The sequence below is a fragment of the Struthio camelus genome, chromosome 12 (assembly GCF_040807025.1).
Source record: "Struthio camelus isolate bStrCam1 chromosome 12, bStrCam1.hap1, whole genome shotgun sequence".
In the NCBI taxonomy this organism is placed as follows: domain Eukaryota; kingdom Metazoa; phylum Chordata; class Aves; order Struthioniformes; family Struthionidae; genus Struthio; species Struthio camelus.
This window is the reverse complement of record NC_090953.1, coordinates 20,318,003-20,333,901: the sequence shown is the minus strand read 5'-3', so window position 1 is coordinate 20,333,901 and position 15,899 is coordinate 20,318,003. Positions and strand designations below refer to the sequence as shown.

Here is a 15,899-nt window from a genome sequence, read left to right as displayed (position 1 = left end):
AAAGTTAAATTAAGCCTTTGTAAAGCTATTTTTCTGTAAATCTTTCTCCCGTTATGAACACTAAAATCCACTATTTTTCCTTCCAGAGATCTTTCTAAGTTTGCCATTCAGAGTGCAGTTCCACCTGCCTCTTCTGGCTTCTTTAATGGTGCACAGAACTTTTACGCAGGAGGTGATCTTTCCTTCCTAGGACTGTTCAGCAGGTTAGTATATGGCTGTTATTTTAGCCTGCATTTATTTATTTTAGGCAACATATAAAAGGCCTCCAACAGAGAGAAGAGGGGAAACCATCTGAATCACCGTATATGGAGAAGTAACTATGGAAAGACATACCCTTGAGCTTATTTGTACAGCCTAAATAAACGCAGTAATTGCTTAAAGCATAAAAAGAATCAAGTAACATACATAGAAGGCTATATAATGAGTACTGAAGCATCCATCAGTCTTTATGCCTATAGCCCTACACTTTGTTAGAACTTCTTAAATTCCAAGAGTGATTCAGAATTTCCCTTGGAAAACTGCTGCTGCTGAAGCATCCTTCTAAGCAAAAATTTAAGAGGTGGTTGCAGCGCACCACTGGGGTAATATCCCAGCTCAGCAGTTTCATTTTGTCCCTCTGAGCACTTCAGAGGCAGAAAACTTGGCAAATAGCAACTCAAACACAGCTCAACTCATTAGCACAAGTCCCTGATGCAACATCAATCGGGCAAGCAGCAAATTCACCAGTTCTAGCTCCTCAGCATCTTCAGCTTGATAAATCAATATATATCACAAAAGTAATTCTAGCCGGGCAGTACTTAAGATCTAATAGCACCTCTTTAGCTTAATTCATAAGACACTGGTCTATGAGCCTGGCAACAGCCAGCCTCCCAACAACTCCCCTCCCCGCTGTTGTTCAAAACGTGTCAGATAGCCTAGACTTGTTTATTTGACTTGGTCTGTAAATGCAGGCATCCAAACTGAAACCCTGTTTGCACGTGTGAGAAGGCTACTGTTTGAGAAGTGTCTTTAAGGGGAACCCAGCTCTGGGTTTTCCACCTCTTTCCTCCATTTTCACATGATCTCAAGGGTTACCCAATTTGGGGAACATTCAGGACATACTGCAAAATTCTGCTTTTATCCCTATATTTGAAAATAACTCCAAAACTGTATGAGGTGAAGAATGTCTGGAAAAACCTAAGGTGCTCACTGCAGGGTTTGCACTGTGTTGCATTTGACTGCTGTGTTTTCTGGGTGCGAATTTTGCTGTGTGTTAGCAAGCGTCAGGTTCATTCATACTTCATGGATGCGCCTGAACATTTTGACTGCTCAGGCAGAAACATGGTCTACTGCAGGAATTTGCGAAGTATGGAGTCATGGAGTATTTGTAAGTAGCCTGCAAAGGGACTCTAATTTTGGCTCTATTAAATAGACTAGCTTATCACCAGAACTGTAGTGGCTAGAAGCTCTCTCCTGGCTATCTTGAGACTTGCGTGAGGGCCTGTGTTCCAGGGACTGGAGCTGTCAGTCAGGGAGATGGGGCAGAATCCGTTCCAAAATGTGCTGGTGCTGGGGACGTGGTAACTCCTTACTTCTGAGAGTATAGAGAAGAGATACGTCTGAAACATGGTTTTGGAGCACTGTGTGGTTCCTAGCTTGTTGCTGGATTGGCCTTCTCTGAGTACAAATCGGGAGATTCCTGTTAGCAGCACAGGAAATTCTGAAATTCCCTCTCCTAGGAGCAAGCCTGGGGGTGACAGGAGAGCAACGATGCCTTTCTTGCTAATGAAGCCGCAGAGGTGTGTGCAAGTTAGTCCATCCAAAAATTGCTCCTTCTAGCGTTAAAACAGGAAGATTGCAGGGCGGTGGTGGGGAGGTTGAGGGAGAGTTTTCAGATTTTCTTTTCATCTTTTCTAGGAGTCCAGAAGCTTGGCTCTGAGTCTGTAATTAGAGGTATTGTGAAAAATACTGTGGTAAATGGCCTAATATAAATGCACATCTTTGAATGATGCCAATAGTATTGTGGACCCATTCAGTAATGTACAAGTCTTGGAGCACTGCAAAAATTTACTAATTAGCTTCAGCTTTTCGATGTGTGGAGAACATACTGCTCTTAATGGGTCTCATAGTGTGTTCACAACTGCACTGCATCTGATCTTTTCTTCTTCTTCTTTTTGGAGACATGATTGCTTTGACTATTTTCTCCAGTGTTTGGAGATCTTGGGTTTTATAAGGCTTATCAATAGCTGCTACTCTCGTTAGACACATGCAGTACAAGCACAAAACTGCCTGTCTTGCTCAGCTGAGCTGGCATAGCAGTTTAGGAACTACTTGCATTGGCAACCTCTTGAGACAAAGAAAGTAGCGTTGACCAAATGCTGAAATCTCACAGCTTCTCCAGAGGCAGTGACACTAAAATTGGAAGCATTAAGCACAACAGTGCTAAAATGTAGAAACAGCAGCACACTAGCCCGTTCCGTTTCCTGTGAATGATGTTAATGCTGTTCCAATTCAGAGTGAAATTAAAAACAAATAAAATAAAATTCTTCTGTAACCCAAAGCAAGTCTGTGGCAGGGATGAGTCAGGACTGAACTTTTGAAATGAGGGAGAGGAAGGTTTCAGCAGAAGCCTCTCCCCATTCCCCTGTTAGCGGGGAGGGTCCACATGGAGCAGACTTAATGGGTTAGGCAGACAACTTTTGCTTAACAGGTCAAAAAGAGAGGACACCTGTTCTGCATCTTGACCGCACGTTGTCTGGGTGTGGTAGACCGATGGTTGCGTGCTTTAAAGTAATTTTCAAAAAGGAAGGAATTTTTCCACAGCTTTGAGAAATTTGGGGTGAATCAGTTGCTATTTGAGTATCACACTCATTTTGCTCTTTAAGTTTTCTTATAGGTAAAGCACATTATTCTGTCAGCTGCAGTTTTAGTCCCCTCCCATAGCAGAGGAAGCCTTGGGTCAGATGCATCAAAAGGGATAACAGATAGTTTTCAGGTACTGCATTCCAATGAATAGCTGGTTCTTATTCATTATTTATCTACCTCAGAAGTTTAATGAATAGCTTGAAAGCTGATTATTGAATTTCTGTGTTCTTGGAGAATAGTGTTTCAGAAACTGCAGATCACTGAATACCATAGAAAAGTGTCTGAGTGTTCACTTGCATTTAAAAATAAACTTACTTGGACCATGTATGTCCTCATTTATTTGTTTACTTGTAATGACTTCCTGCCATCATTTAAGCACTCTTCTTGAAGATGGGCACAGTGTGAATTCAGGACAGTCATAAATCAAATAATATCTGTATAAAAGCTTAAAAATATGTAGTTGCAGTATCATACAACACCTCAATACATGTGGCATCAATCAGGATTCTGAAAAAGCTTATCGGTATCATTGTTAAAGTGGCTCCTGGTATGACTGACTCCTCGGACTACACTGAGAACTCTGCTGCTGACGCTGCGCTTTGACGCTTCCTCAGGTGGATCCCCAAATTCTCCCAATTACAGGTCGAGTCCTACTTTTTGAAACGCTAGGCATGGAGGTTTGAACAGCTGGGGCTAGTCCCATTGAGAGTTTATGGCTCAGTGACTAGGCAGCTCTTCTAAACTAGAATGCTATTGTTTTTTAACAGAGCAAAGCAGAAGGGGAAGAGGAGAGGGACAGAAGATTTTAGCAGGGTAGAAGGTCTGTATCTGTCTTACCTCAAGCTTGCTGTTTCCCTGGCCTAACTTCTTCAGAAGCTGAAGCAGGTTGCTGCATCTGTGTCAGTCCGCTTGGCAAGTACCTGACCACTGAACAGAGGGATATCACTTAACTGTTGGTGGTCCTTTTGATCCCTTGCTTCCCTGCACTGCCAAAAACAAGTCCTGGGAGTTGGCTTTAGCCTCTTCACAGATAATACTGCAAGCGTTAAATGATTCCAGATATATTTCCAGCAAGGTGCTTGTTCTGAACCACTGTGCTGTTTCCTATGTGTTTCTGATGGTCCAGCAAAGAAGCTAAACCAACAAATGCATACTGTGAGCATTCTGATTATACTGTATATGTGCATACGTGCGGCATACATCAGGCTGAACACAAGGAACATGTGGAGGATTGTTTTTGCCGTGGCTACTTCTAACTCTCCTCTTGATAATTCCATAGATGCTGTCTGGGAACAGAAGCGGTGTCATGTAATCAGTCATGAAAAATCAAGGCAGCTCAGTTTTCCAACAGTCAAATAGTTCTAATTCCTGCTACTGCAAAAACATATTTAGGGAAAAAAAAGAGCAAGGTGGAAGAAAGTGTATGTGCCTGACTATCCTGATACCATGTTCTGCAAATTCTTGAGTTTGAATCAAAATTTAAAAAAAATAGCAAGTATTTTTAAAAAATTAACAAACCTTATATTTTAATTTAAGCTTATGTCCTTCTCAGAAGAAAGCTTCAGTATTTTATTTGAATAGTCTATTATCAAATCCAGAAGTATATGAACAAAGGAAATCATACTCCTAGCATTTAGGATGTCTAGTTCAGCAAAGTATTTAAGCAGGTATCTCGCAAAGCAGGTGATTAGTTTCACTCCTTTATGTTAACTGTATGTGTTCCTGAGCCTTATTTCTCCAAAAACTTAATCTTTACATAGTATAAATTTGTGTAATAGCACTGATGCTGAGCTTTTGGCTTTCTGGGTGTTTTGCTGGCCCTTAAAGTCTGACGCAGACATTCTGTTAATGGCATAGCCAAATGGGATACACAGATGCTTTTCTACCTGACTTTAGAAATACTGCGCAAACCCATGGTTGTGCTATGTCTGTGTATGCAGTCGCCAGGGTACATAATTTTGCTTACAAAGGGATTTTAAGGGCATATACAAACACAGTCATTTAAACAAATATTCCATTTTCAGCTACTAAAAATAATTACATACTTAAAAATTTTTTCTTTTTTCCTTTTTATGAACAGTTGCAGAACCATTCCCCTCACCCCCAATCCCTTTCCTCTTGGGGGCAAGCATTTGCAGAGTTGGGCTCTTCATAAAAAGCTCTCATCTACAAACCAAAGTTCTACACAAAAACCTACTGTGGTAATCAGCAGATTCATCTGGGGAAAAAATAGAGCTGAGCTATTTATTTATCTTTAATTATAAGTGGTTTAACAAGGAGAATAGACTTACAGTTCCTACTGAACTTAAAAAGACTGTGATTTGTGCCAGCTAAAAATTAATTAGTAAGGAATTTTTAATTCCAGCTTCCCAGGCCAAGAGTCTCTTCCTTGATAAATATGTCCCCATGGAATGGAGTTACGAGATCCGATCAGAAGGAATGTAAACTTTGTATCGCGTGAAGCTTGCACTTTGAGCACCAATGCAAAGAAGGTGCCTAAAATTATTTTTTGTGTTGCAACACAACCTCAAAGCTGATCAGGCTGGGGGCTTATCATGCCTAACGAAAGAACACAAAATCCCTGAATGCAACTAGGAGACTTTGAGGTGGAAAAGCATTAACAGCATTTTAGTGCTAGGTATGTAATTGCTTTCCTAGATTTGTTTATGAACTGCTCTGATAGCTAATACCACCCGTTTTGGGAGATCATCAGATGCTTCCTCCTCCCTCTCCTCTGCTTGAAACAGAGGGGCATGAAGCACTTGTGATAAAATCCATAATAATTGTTTCTTATTATTTAGACCTCATTCACCCAGTCTTGCTGTATTTTGACATTTCTGAGATGGAGATATAATGTGGGGAAGGTTTAAAATTTCACAGTGAAAAACAAGTAGATAAAAAATATTTAAGCTGCTTTCATCTTAGAAACATATAACTTTTTGGTTCTCAAATTCCAGACTCACCAATTTCAAACGTTTTCCCCTCAGAAAAAGTTTGCAATACTAGAGAAAAAAAAAAAGAGAGAATTTAAAACTAGTATTTATGTTATGACTTAATCTTTACATTCGTACAACCCAAAATTCTTAAATAGAATAAGCATGTTGTTTTTTCATGTTCATCTTGATTCAATAACATACATGAAAATTACTAGGGAACTTTAAAGCGAACCACATCTTTTCATCTGAAAATTGTTCACTGATCTTGCTGTTCCTTAGAAACATTTAACCTTACCATAAAGGTCTTATAAAACTGGAAGTCTCAGTGGACAGGAGGCACAGCAGTGGTTTTCATCGTACCAGGAAAACATCAGTATATCGTAAAGTTTATAGATAATTTGAAGAAATAAAATTTTATCAGGGTAAACTTAGTGCTGCAAATGTTTAACTGTTTGCTCAAGCTATTTAAGTTGGAGGCAAATGATTGCCTTCATGCTAAGATGAGAAAAGGAAAAAGTGGCCAGTGAAAATGTGTGTTGATTGCCACGAGTGAGTAATGGCAGGTCCACTGAGATGAGACATGGTGGAAGCTGCAACAAGAACTGGGAAAAGATCTGTGGACATTTCATTGGTGTGCCCGTAGGGTAACATATTCATGATGTTTGTGCCAAAAATACATTCCATTTTATAGAAGCAAATGAATTGATTTTCATGTTATCTATATACCTCTTGAGATTTTACCTTCATGGTTTTTGGGGGAGTTTTTTTTTTTTTAATCTTCGATATTTCTGCCAGAGTTGCTTGCTTTATGGTATTTTCAAATGGTAGTTAAATTTCTAAAATAGTAACAAAGATTGTAAGAAAGAATCTCATGCATTATGGAAGAGAGTAAAGACGGATAGAAAAAGTGTAATGTAAATTTGTTACAAGTGACAAGCCCAAATGGAAGAGTCCTCTAAGAATCAATGGAGTATGTCAGCTTTTATTTAAACTTCAAAATACCTGTGTGGGCTGCCCTGAAATGTCCCAGTCACAAGATTCAAACCTGGACGAAAACAAACTTTGTATAGCAAAGAGCTTCCTATTTTGACTATGAAACTCGTGAAGCAATTATTTTTCTAAATGAGAGAATGTAGCATGTCTAAATACATTTGTGAGGACATTCTGCACAGCTTGCTTTTGCTTTTAAATAGCAGCTTTATTTTAAAGAAAAGCAATGAATCTTTCTAGAAGAAAAAAAGGGGGAAAAGCCCAACCTATCTCAGTTGATATTTTGTTCATGTGTTTGGAAAGGTTCAGAAACGGAGGGTGGGAATCCTCCACTGGCAGGCTTACTTAGTCTGGCAGTGAAATTTACTGTTCCTCTGGCTGAGTGCTTTGAATGAGAGTAATGAAGGCTAAAGGAGACAACATGATATTTTTATATTTAATTTACCTAATTCAAGATGTAGCCAGAATCCTTTGGCAAATGAGCTGAAGGTAGTTATTTGGCTAACAACGTTGTCCAATTTATTTAAAATTAACGTTGGTTGCAAGCAAACAATTGTAATACTAAAAAAGTCCACTCCCGAAATCATTTTTCGTTAGACTAGATGCCTTATTTTTAATTTTCTCCCTTGACTTTACATAGAGAACTGAGTTTGTCGATGTGTGCTTCTTCCCTTGGGCCTTATCTTCGATTTGAAATTGGTAAAGGTTTTGAAAGTTATTCTCTGAAAGGTTCTTTATTTTTGTCGTTTGTCGATTTGTTGGACGGTCTTGTCGTTTTGAGAGACTGAAGGTGCGTTTGTATTCAGGAGCGTTGCTGTAGCCAGCTGCTGCTCGTTGAGTTCCCTCTGCCTAGGGGAGCGTACAGGTAGCCGTGGCACAAGCAGCCCATTCGGCCAAAATGACATATGAAAACAGCTTGCCTGTGGTTTAATTCCTTGTTTTGGAAGAGCTTCTTATGGCCTAACACGGACATAGGCCTAACAACGTTTGTCCCAGATCCTGGGTCCTGACTAAAAGCCATCTTAAGTCTAGGAAGACCTAGCTTTTTCATGTTGATATGCAGATAGCCGTGAGGATAGTTAAGTCTCCTAGTTTCAGATATATTGAGAGCCTCTCTTGATGTTGTTACTGAGTAGCCTGTTTTACGTTATTCGTGTACTTCTGTAATTGAAACTGTGTGAGAACCACCACACTGATTGTACAGAGGCTACCAAAGAGCTGTCAGTAGCTCTATCGTATCCTAAACGGAAACGGAGTAACATTTTTTTGGGCTAAAAAAATCCATACTAGGGTCAATTGAAAGAATTCTATTTTGTGATCTATTTATTCAGCTGAAGAAGAAACTGGAAAACATGTAAAACTTTGGCATTTGTCTTTTATTTTGTATAAAAGTACAAAAATGAACTATTTTTCATTTTAGATAGCATTTTACTTTGAAGGATATATAAACTTAATTTTTAACAAGTTAAATAAAAATCAGGGTAGAAAACGGATGACCTTTTAATTTAAGGTCAATTTAAACATTTTTTTTGATAAAAATTACTTTTTCCAGCTTATTTTTCAGCAGGGCCGAAGAGACCATAGCTCCTCTAAAGCTGCCTTCATATTTCTGTAAGGCACACAAAAATCCAAACTAACAACAACCCAAACTTTTTTATTTTTGGCTATTATAACCGTCAGTTCTGTGAGTTCAGTAGTTCTGTGCTCTTCCCTCATTCGTGTCCAGACTCAGGAAAAAACAGATCTTTTCCTTCTTACTATACCTTTTTGCCGTCAACACACTGGAATTTATATATTCACTATGTGATACTCCTCTTCCAAGGACTTTTTCAGCACAATACCTGAAGTTTCATACTCATCCTTTCAGCGTGTATAAAAGCATGTATCATTCTGGACTTACCACTGTAGAAGAAGAGGCGGCTGCTGAATCTTATATATGTAATAACTTGAATAGTTTTATCCTAGACTGTCAGGAAGTCTTTCAGATTGTTGGTACATGCAGAATTTGCTGTTCAGATCCTCTCCTCTGTCTCTCAAAACGTTTCTTAACAACCTTTGAGAGTTTTGTAACAAGATCTGATTGCATATAGTAGGCAGCATCGGCTGTGTGTGAAAGTGGAGCAAAAATAACCTAATAATCATTCGGATAATGAAGACAAGTTGCATCACTCTGGCACCACAGTAGAGAAAATAAATATGATCATCTCCAAGCCAAATGAAAGGGTTACTGTTCCTCATACTTAATGCTCTTTGCGCCAGGAATGGTATTGTATTGTGGACTGTTAAGTTCTCAAGGAGTTAAAGGAGATGGAAGAGTATATATTTTCAGTAATGCTGGCCACGCTAGTTGACCTTTGCACACAGTAGGTGGCTTTCTCTTTTTATTTCAAATAAAAATATTTTACTAGCTACCATGCTTAAATAAATCAAATGAAGCTTCAAATTATGTAAAAGCTGAATAATTACATTAAATTAAATTGAAGCTTTCACTTCTGCCTTTCTGACATAATTCAGTTTTAATGCTCATCTAAGCCCTAATGTCTCTGCTGTGAACTTGGGTTGCTTGAAGAAACGGATGGTTAATGTAATTTTTTGGTACCTGTTCAATGAAGGCAATTTTTATAGTTCTAAGCTAGCTAGAATACAAAGTTATGCAACCTGTGGAAAGAAGAGGGAAAGCAGAAGCTGTGCAGGCACCGCTCCTTACCGCTGCAATCGGATACCCCAGAGAGCTTACCACGCGCTGCTGGGAGCGTTTCCTTTGGTGGCTGGGCTATAGTGGAGGAGGAAAAGGCAGATATTTTCTGTCTTAGTTTCCTACCTTTCTGGAGGTACTGCGTTGGAAGTCACTGTGAGTTAATGACAAAGTGCACTACCGTTTAGCATCATGACTCTTAAAAGCTTAAGTGTGGCAGTGGTATAGTAGATTTGTGTGAATGCTTCACTGGGGGTACTGTCAGTTTGGGTATGCCATTCACAGATGTCAGATATGTAGGTATTTCTTTTTAATCATCTTTATTTCCAGATACTTAGGAAAAGTGCAGATTGATCACAAAGAATATTATGGAGTCATGTTCTAAATTCATGCAAAAATGCAAATATATGTTTTAGCCTTAACTCTGCCCTCCTGTATTTGCATGATACAGTTTCTGAAAAGTAACATTTTAATTACATGTTCCTGTACAAGGTAACTTGTTGCTTCCCTTTTCAGCTATGATTTGGAACAATGAACTTTTATCTGACACGCTTTTGCTTGGTTAGTGCAAATTTCCGTGGCGATTTTGAGTGAAAATGAGCTTCCCAAGTGCGGTTAGACTCCCTAATACTATAAGATCTTGCCAGTGAGCCAAATATCTTAGAATGGTTCTTTCAGGTAGGGTATTTCAAAGGGGCTACTGACAGAATCCAGGGGGCAATGATGGATCTGTATGAAGGAATATGAACAATGATCATGTAGATAATTGTAATAACATTTTTTTCTTAGCGAGCAGCTATTTTTTCTCCTTGCTTTGAAACTGCTTGCAACCTACTATTACTTCTAGAGAAAAACGGTTTTTGCACAAAAAGTATGAATTATCAATCTGATATAAAGGATGGACTATTTGAATCATATGACAAACACTGCGTTTTAGGGAACAGCTATTCAGTAAAAATCCAATTAAGGATAAGGTACAGAAACAAGATTTAATTAAAAAACAACCACCCACATTTTGGAGTGGGAGTGATCCAAGACGTTTGGAAATGGTGTCTCACTTGCTGATCTTCACTAAAAGAGCTTCCATGTTCCTGAGATTAAAAATGTATCTTTGGATCAGATTTTTCTCTTCCATGTTTCCCTTCAGCTCTGCAGAGAGTATGGGCAGGCGGAATTGCTCCTCTAATTCAATTAGCTTACCTTACCTTTGTGGGAGGAAGAGGTTGTCTGCAAGGGTATGGAATGAGAGAAAGGTGTTCATCTTGCTAACGGCAAATATTCAGTAATTGTTTTTAACTAACTGCAGGAAAACAGCTGCAAAAGAAAACGGATTGAGAAAGACAGATATCTCTGGGCCTTTTGCCTTAATTCACTCACAAAAGGTATCGAGTTCCTAAGAACTGGCCTGCGCTATTGCTTACCCTTTGCATCAGGGGATGTGATTGTGCACATAGTGCTGTATAGGTAAGTGCAAGCTTCAGTTTCTTTCAGAAACAGAAAATTCAGTAAGGAATGGACCCAAATGGCAGGAGAGGGAAGTGGGAACAGTGGCTTAACAAACAGTGTTAAGTGCTCATAGTTCAGAGTTCCACCACAGTCGTCTCATTTCTCCTGTATTATCTTGTGTTTTGTTTTCATCTAGAATGGGATAAATTTCTGCTAAAATAACAGTTAATTTAATTACTGCCAATTTTCAGATTCAGTAATTAGTTCAGCTTCTATACATGTAGTATACAGCTTTGCTGGAGCTTAGTGGGGCGCATAACTTACGGAAGCCACATCTTGTCCTACTGCAAAATTTAATTAGCCAAACCATTAGGGTTTTGTCAATCATTAAAAGATATGCCACAGCATATGGCTACAAAGAATAGGTACATATAATTTAAGTTCTTCTTTTAAGATTTGTCTGTAAAGATGAGTACATCTGAATTTCACCAGGTGACTCCAGAGGAACTGACTCATCTGAAGAGCCAGTGGATGTCCCACTACTTGCATGAGTCTGAAATTTGCTCTTTGGAATGTCCGTTGCTTTCCGTCAGCCTGTGACATCTTGCTCTCTCTTCTCTTCCTGCAAAGCCATCAAAACCACAGCCAGGGGAGCGTGTCCATTGGAGGCAAATGTGCCTTAGCCTTGGCAACTTGTTGCACAAGAGGAGGAGTTGGTAGTGGGAAGGATCCGGGGCAACGTCATAAGGGAACACCTAAGACAGGAGATGCCACCAGCATCAAAATATCTCGCTGGTTCCTCTGCCATGTTATCCAGACTTTGCCCTCCTGTTTGTTCAGCTCTGCAGCAACATGATCTCCACAGCTGCTAGACTGGAGCTAATAAAACTTTCTAGGAAGGTTTAACATTCCCCTTTGACACGTACTTACTGTGGCCAGAGCGGACTGTCGTCCACTGAGTCCACGGAAGGGAATATGGGCTAACGATGTACTTCCTGGGTGGGGAGGGTACTTTGGCGCATCCTTTTCAAGTGAGGTACTTCACTGGTTGTATTAGTATGTAGTAGAAGACCGTTATTCTCTACCTCTCAAATTCAAAACGTGCTCCCATATTAATGGGCCATAAACACTAAGGCAAAACGGTGCTGTTCTATGTTATCTGATGAACTATGATTTTCTTCCTTAGTGTGTGCTCTGTGCACCTTGTACTTGTCCCACACAGCAGCGTGCTTGCTGTGGTGTGTGATGGCTGCATGCCGTATAGCATTTCTGCCACTTTCTCTGTCATTGTGTCAGTGCTCTGAAAAAGCATCCGCATAATTTTATACCTTGCCTGCTGCGGAATCGTGCAAAAAGATTTGTGTTGCTTCAGGGTTCATAGATTTTTTTTTTTTCTTGCTCTGTGGAAATATTTCCAATTATCATATATGAAAGGATACATTTTTATTTAAAAAGATTAAACTGTTTTTTGTATCTACATGGAATCAAAAAAATGAACACAAAATATTTGGCAATATGTTTCCCTTTGTGTTCTGTATTATTTCTGATAGGATGATTTCTGGCACACTGTTCAAGGTAACATCTGCAGCAATTTCTAGAGCACTTTTTAATCTAACCAAACATTTGTCCTCAACTTCCTCAGCATACCTATCGTTGCTGCTAATGGCATCTCACCAGTTTAAACAAGCTAAGTGAACAAAGTTAATGAGCCATTTTGGTATGGGTTGGAAGCGAGAAATAAAAGACCAAAGAACGAGGAAGACCTTTTCTGTGCCCAGGAAATGTGCTGGAGAGGCCAAAATGGTACTTTAGCGTCCTATCCAAAGCAAGGGAAACAAAACAAAACGGGGAAAAAAGGGCCTCAGCAGAGCAGATTCCTAGAGCGGGAACTTGACTCAGGTCATGACGGTTTTCCTTCGTTATATAAAACTTGACTGAACGGTCAACATATTCTTTCTCTGAAGGTGCTTTCAGGTTTTCAGGAGCTCTCTGTTTTAACAGAAGAATGAAGCTGCTTGTCTCTGCACTGCGTAGGTGCTACCGAAACTCTCAGATTCTTGCCTCTACAGACATGCTAAAGGCCTGTTGTCCTGCTTTAGCTGATTTTTATTGCTAGTGACTTACAAAAGAAAGATATTGTTAAAGAATATTAATTTTTTTCTTTTCATACGTTATAGACACTTGTGCTTACTCTTCTGTGATTTTCCCCTATAACTGGAAAAGCGAAGCTCTACTGTACATTGTCCTCCTGCAGCCTTCAGTATTTCACTCTCTTCTTCTTTTTCCTCTCCTAAGAAAGTAAACTGAAAATTTGTTTAGTTTTAGTAATGGAGAAAAGGGTAAATTAAAAGACAATTATGTATATTTAGGGTAGGTATAAAAGTCTCAGCAGCCTTTAAGAAATCAAAGAAGAAAAAAGCTATACCTCTGGTAATTTAAAGTATCTGGAATGCTAAAAACAGAGTCTTGCAAAATGCTCACGTGAATAATCCCTTATGTGGCAAGTAGTCCGATTGTTCCCAGTGCTGGTGAAAGGCAGTGGTCTGGCAGCTCTGAGGAATGAAGTCCTCTTTTTATGAGCTGGGCAAGTTTCCCAATACACACAGGCTGGTCAGCCTGCTTAGCCCTGATCTGAAGAGGGAGGGATAAGCATTCTCTGAGGATAACAGGCAGTTCAGTTTCCACAGCTCACATAATTCTTGCTTCTATTCGGAGTTCGCCAATTAGTGAAAAGTGAGGGAGGGAGTTTGCAGGCAACTGCAACTCTGATCCCCCAAACCTGCATCACAGAAGAGCCACCTCGCTGCCCTCTGCCAGAGGCGTGCCGAGGTCCAGCGAGCCTGTGCCAGAAAGACGGCGAACCCGTCGTCGTTAGCGTGCGTTACAGCGCAGTAAAGGGCATCCTCCCCAAGGTCTCCGTGTGAGACACTGGGCGAGCGGTACTCCTGCCTCCCTCTTCTGTGTTCACCCACTCCTCCATCAGGGTCTATTATCTAGGAACAGTTTCTGTTGGACAGAAGTGGCTTCTGACTTGTCACTGGTGAAAAACTTTGTAGCCTTTTATGCCAGTATCCCAGGGCTTCCCGGCTTTCTGTAACCGAATACTTAATATTCAGGAACAAGCACTGGCTTACTGAATGGGCAAGTCTGTAAGTTAAGCTCTGACCTCCTTGAATTTATATGCTCTCTGGAAGTAAAGGCAGATAATTCTTGATGCTACTCTATCTTCTCCTAACATACTCTGCAATCTCTGCTCATCCCTCAGATGTATGCAGCCAGCAGATAATCAGAAATACTCTTTTTTCCTACACAGATAATTGGAACTCAGGACCTCCAAATCAACTGCCCAAGCCTTTATCCTCATGGTAAAAGGACGACTGTTAACACAGCAAGATGTAATCCAATTTGTGGACAAGCTCCTGTGGCAAATACAACATATGGTATGTTTCACAACTGTTTGTGAAGGAGCGGTGAAACACTGGTGACTGGAATGCAGAGCATGCATTAATCCCGGGTTCCCCTGCACGAGTTTCATCAGGTACCAACAGCAATGTTGAAAGCAGTAGGAGCAGGACAGCACATATGCCATGGTCTGCGGAAGGTGGCGTATCAGCGCCTTGGGCACCCTCACTGCCATTTTGAAAAAGCTGGTGCTCTTCTTAGTACAAATATCATGGTTTGGTCTGATCAGAAAGGCCATGCTTTCCAGGCAGAGCAGTCAAAGCACACAGCTTTGGCACCTTCTGCGTGGCAGGCAGCAGGGCCGTGTCTGAGGTGGCCTGTGATACAAGACGGATGTATTCTTCAGCACGCTGTCTGTGGCAGCTGTTACTTTATTTTAAAATCAGGTAATAGGCAAGGACTTGATCACTGCTGAGACTGCGAAGTACACAAAAGTGAAGTCAGATGAGATGTGGAGGTTTTCTGGCACCTTGCTAGTCGCCTTTTGTCCTATGCCAAAGCACGCTTCCTTGGAAGGGGGTTGTTGTCTGAAATCCGGCCTTCTACGTGCTGCACGGCTGCTGAACGTAAGGGTCTCGAGGCACTTCATACGGCTGGCATCTCCTGGTGCTGCTTAGCTGAAGCCATCCTCAGGGAGAAGACAACCGGGCTTGTGCTGAGGCTCTTGGTCCCACCAGCAACAAGGTCGGAGATGGGAGCTCCGAGCCGCCCCGGTGACCTTGCTGGCGGGCCGCGCAGCGTGGGGGGCTCCGGGTGGCGGCCCGGCCGGGCTGCGGCAGCACCGCCCGGGCCCCGGCCCCGGCCCCGGCCCCGGCCCCGGCGCGGCGCGGGCAGGCCGCGGCGCCCGCCGCCCTCCGCCCCGCGGCGCCCCGCTCCGCTCCGCTCCGCGCCGGGGGGCGCCGCGCCGCCCGCCCCGCTCCGCTCCGCGCCGGGGGGCGCCGCCGCCCCGGCCTAGCCCGCGGCCCGGGGGGCGGCGGGGCGGGCGCGGGGCGCGGGGGGTGCGGGGGCGGGGGGGTGCGCAGCTCTCGCTAGCGCTGCTTGTGGTCACAGCCAGGCAAGCTCACATCCCATCTGGATCACGCTCGCGCTCTCCCTTCTGCTTTTCTACCATAGAGTTGCACTGGAAACAGAAGATAGAGGGAGTGTAGGAGCTCGCCATCTCCAAGCGATCTACATTGGGAAAAACATGGAGTCCGCTCCGGCAGCCCCCGATCCAGCAGCCAGTGAGCCGGGCAGCAGCGTCTCCGAGGCGGCCGCCGGCGCCAGGGACGCCCCGGTGAACCTGGAGCCGGCCCGGAAAAGCGATGCGCCGGCCCCCGTCCGCAGGCAGAGCTACTCCAGCAGCAGCGGCAGCAGAGGTAGGGAGCCTGGGCGGAGGGGGAGGGGGCCGGGGGAGTGGGGCCGGGGGTGGGAGGGTGGGAAGAGGAAGAGGGGGGTAAGAGAGAAGGGGGAAATGCAGCAGTTTAATCCCCCGGGTTGTTCCTTGTGCTGTTTGAAGCCGTGCGCGCAAACAAGCCACGCTCCTA

The 15,899-nt window shown here is 42.2% G+C and overlaps 1 protein-coding gene across 2 annotated transcripts in view; it reads left to right on the top strand.

Annotated features, from left to right (window-relative positions):
• Window positions 1-9,783: 9,783 nt before the first annotated feature.
• RORA (RAR related orphan receptor A) overlaps window positions 9,784-15,899 on the top strand; it is a 397,725-nt gene continuing 391,609 nt past the window's right edge. The window contains exons 1-3 of one of the 2 annotated variants that reach the window (XM_068958202.1): window positions 9,784-10,929; window positions 14,225-15,057; window positions 15,487-15,731. In XM_068958202.1, coding sequence (XP_068814303.1) covers window positions 15,560-15,731 — 172 coding nt within the window. In that variant the 5' untranslated portion in view covers window positions 9,784-10,929; window positions 14,225-15,057; window positions 15,487-15,559. Of the gene's footprint in view, window positions 10,930-14,224; window positions 15,058-15,412; window positions 15,732-15,899 lie in introns of those variants that run through there. The other variant, XM_068958205.1, reaches the window with a different exon arrangement.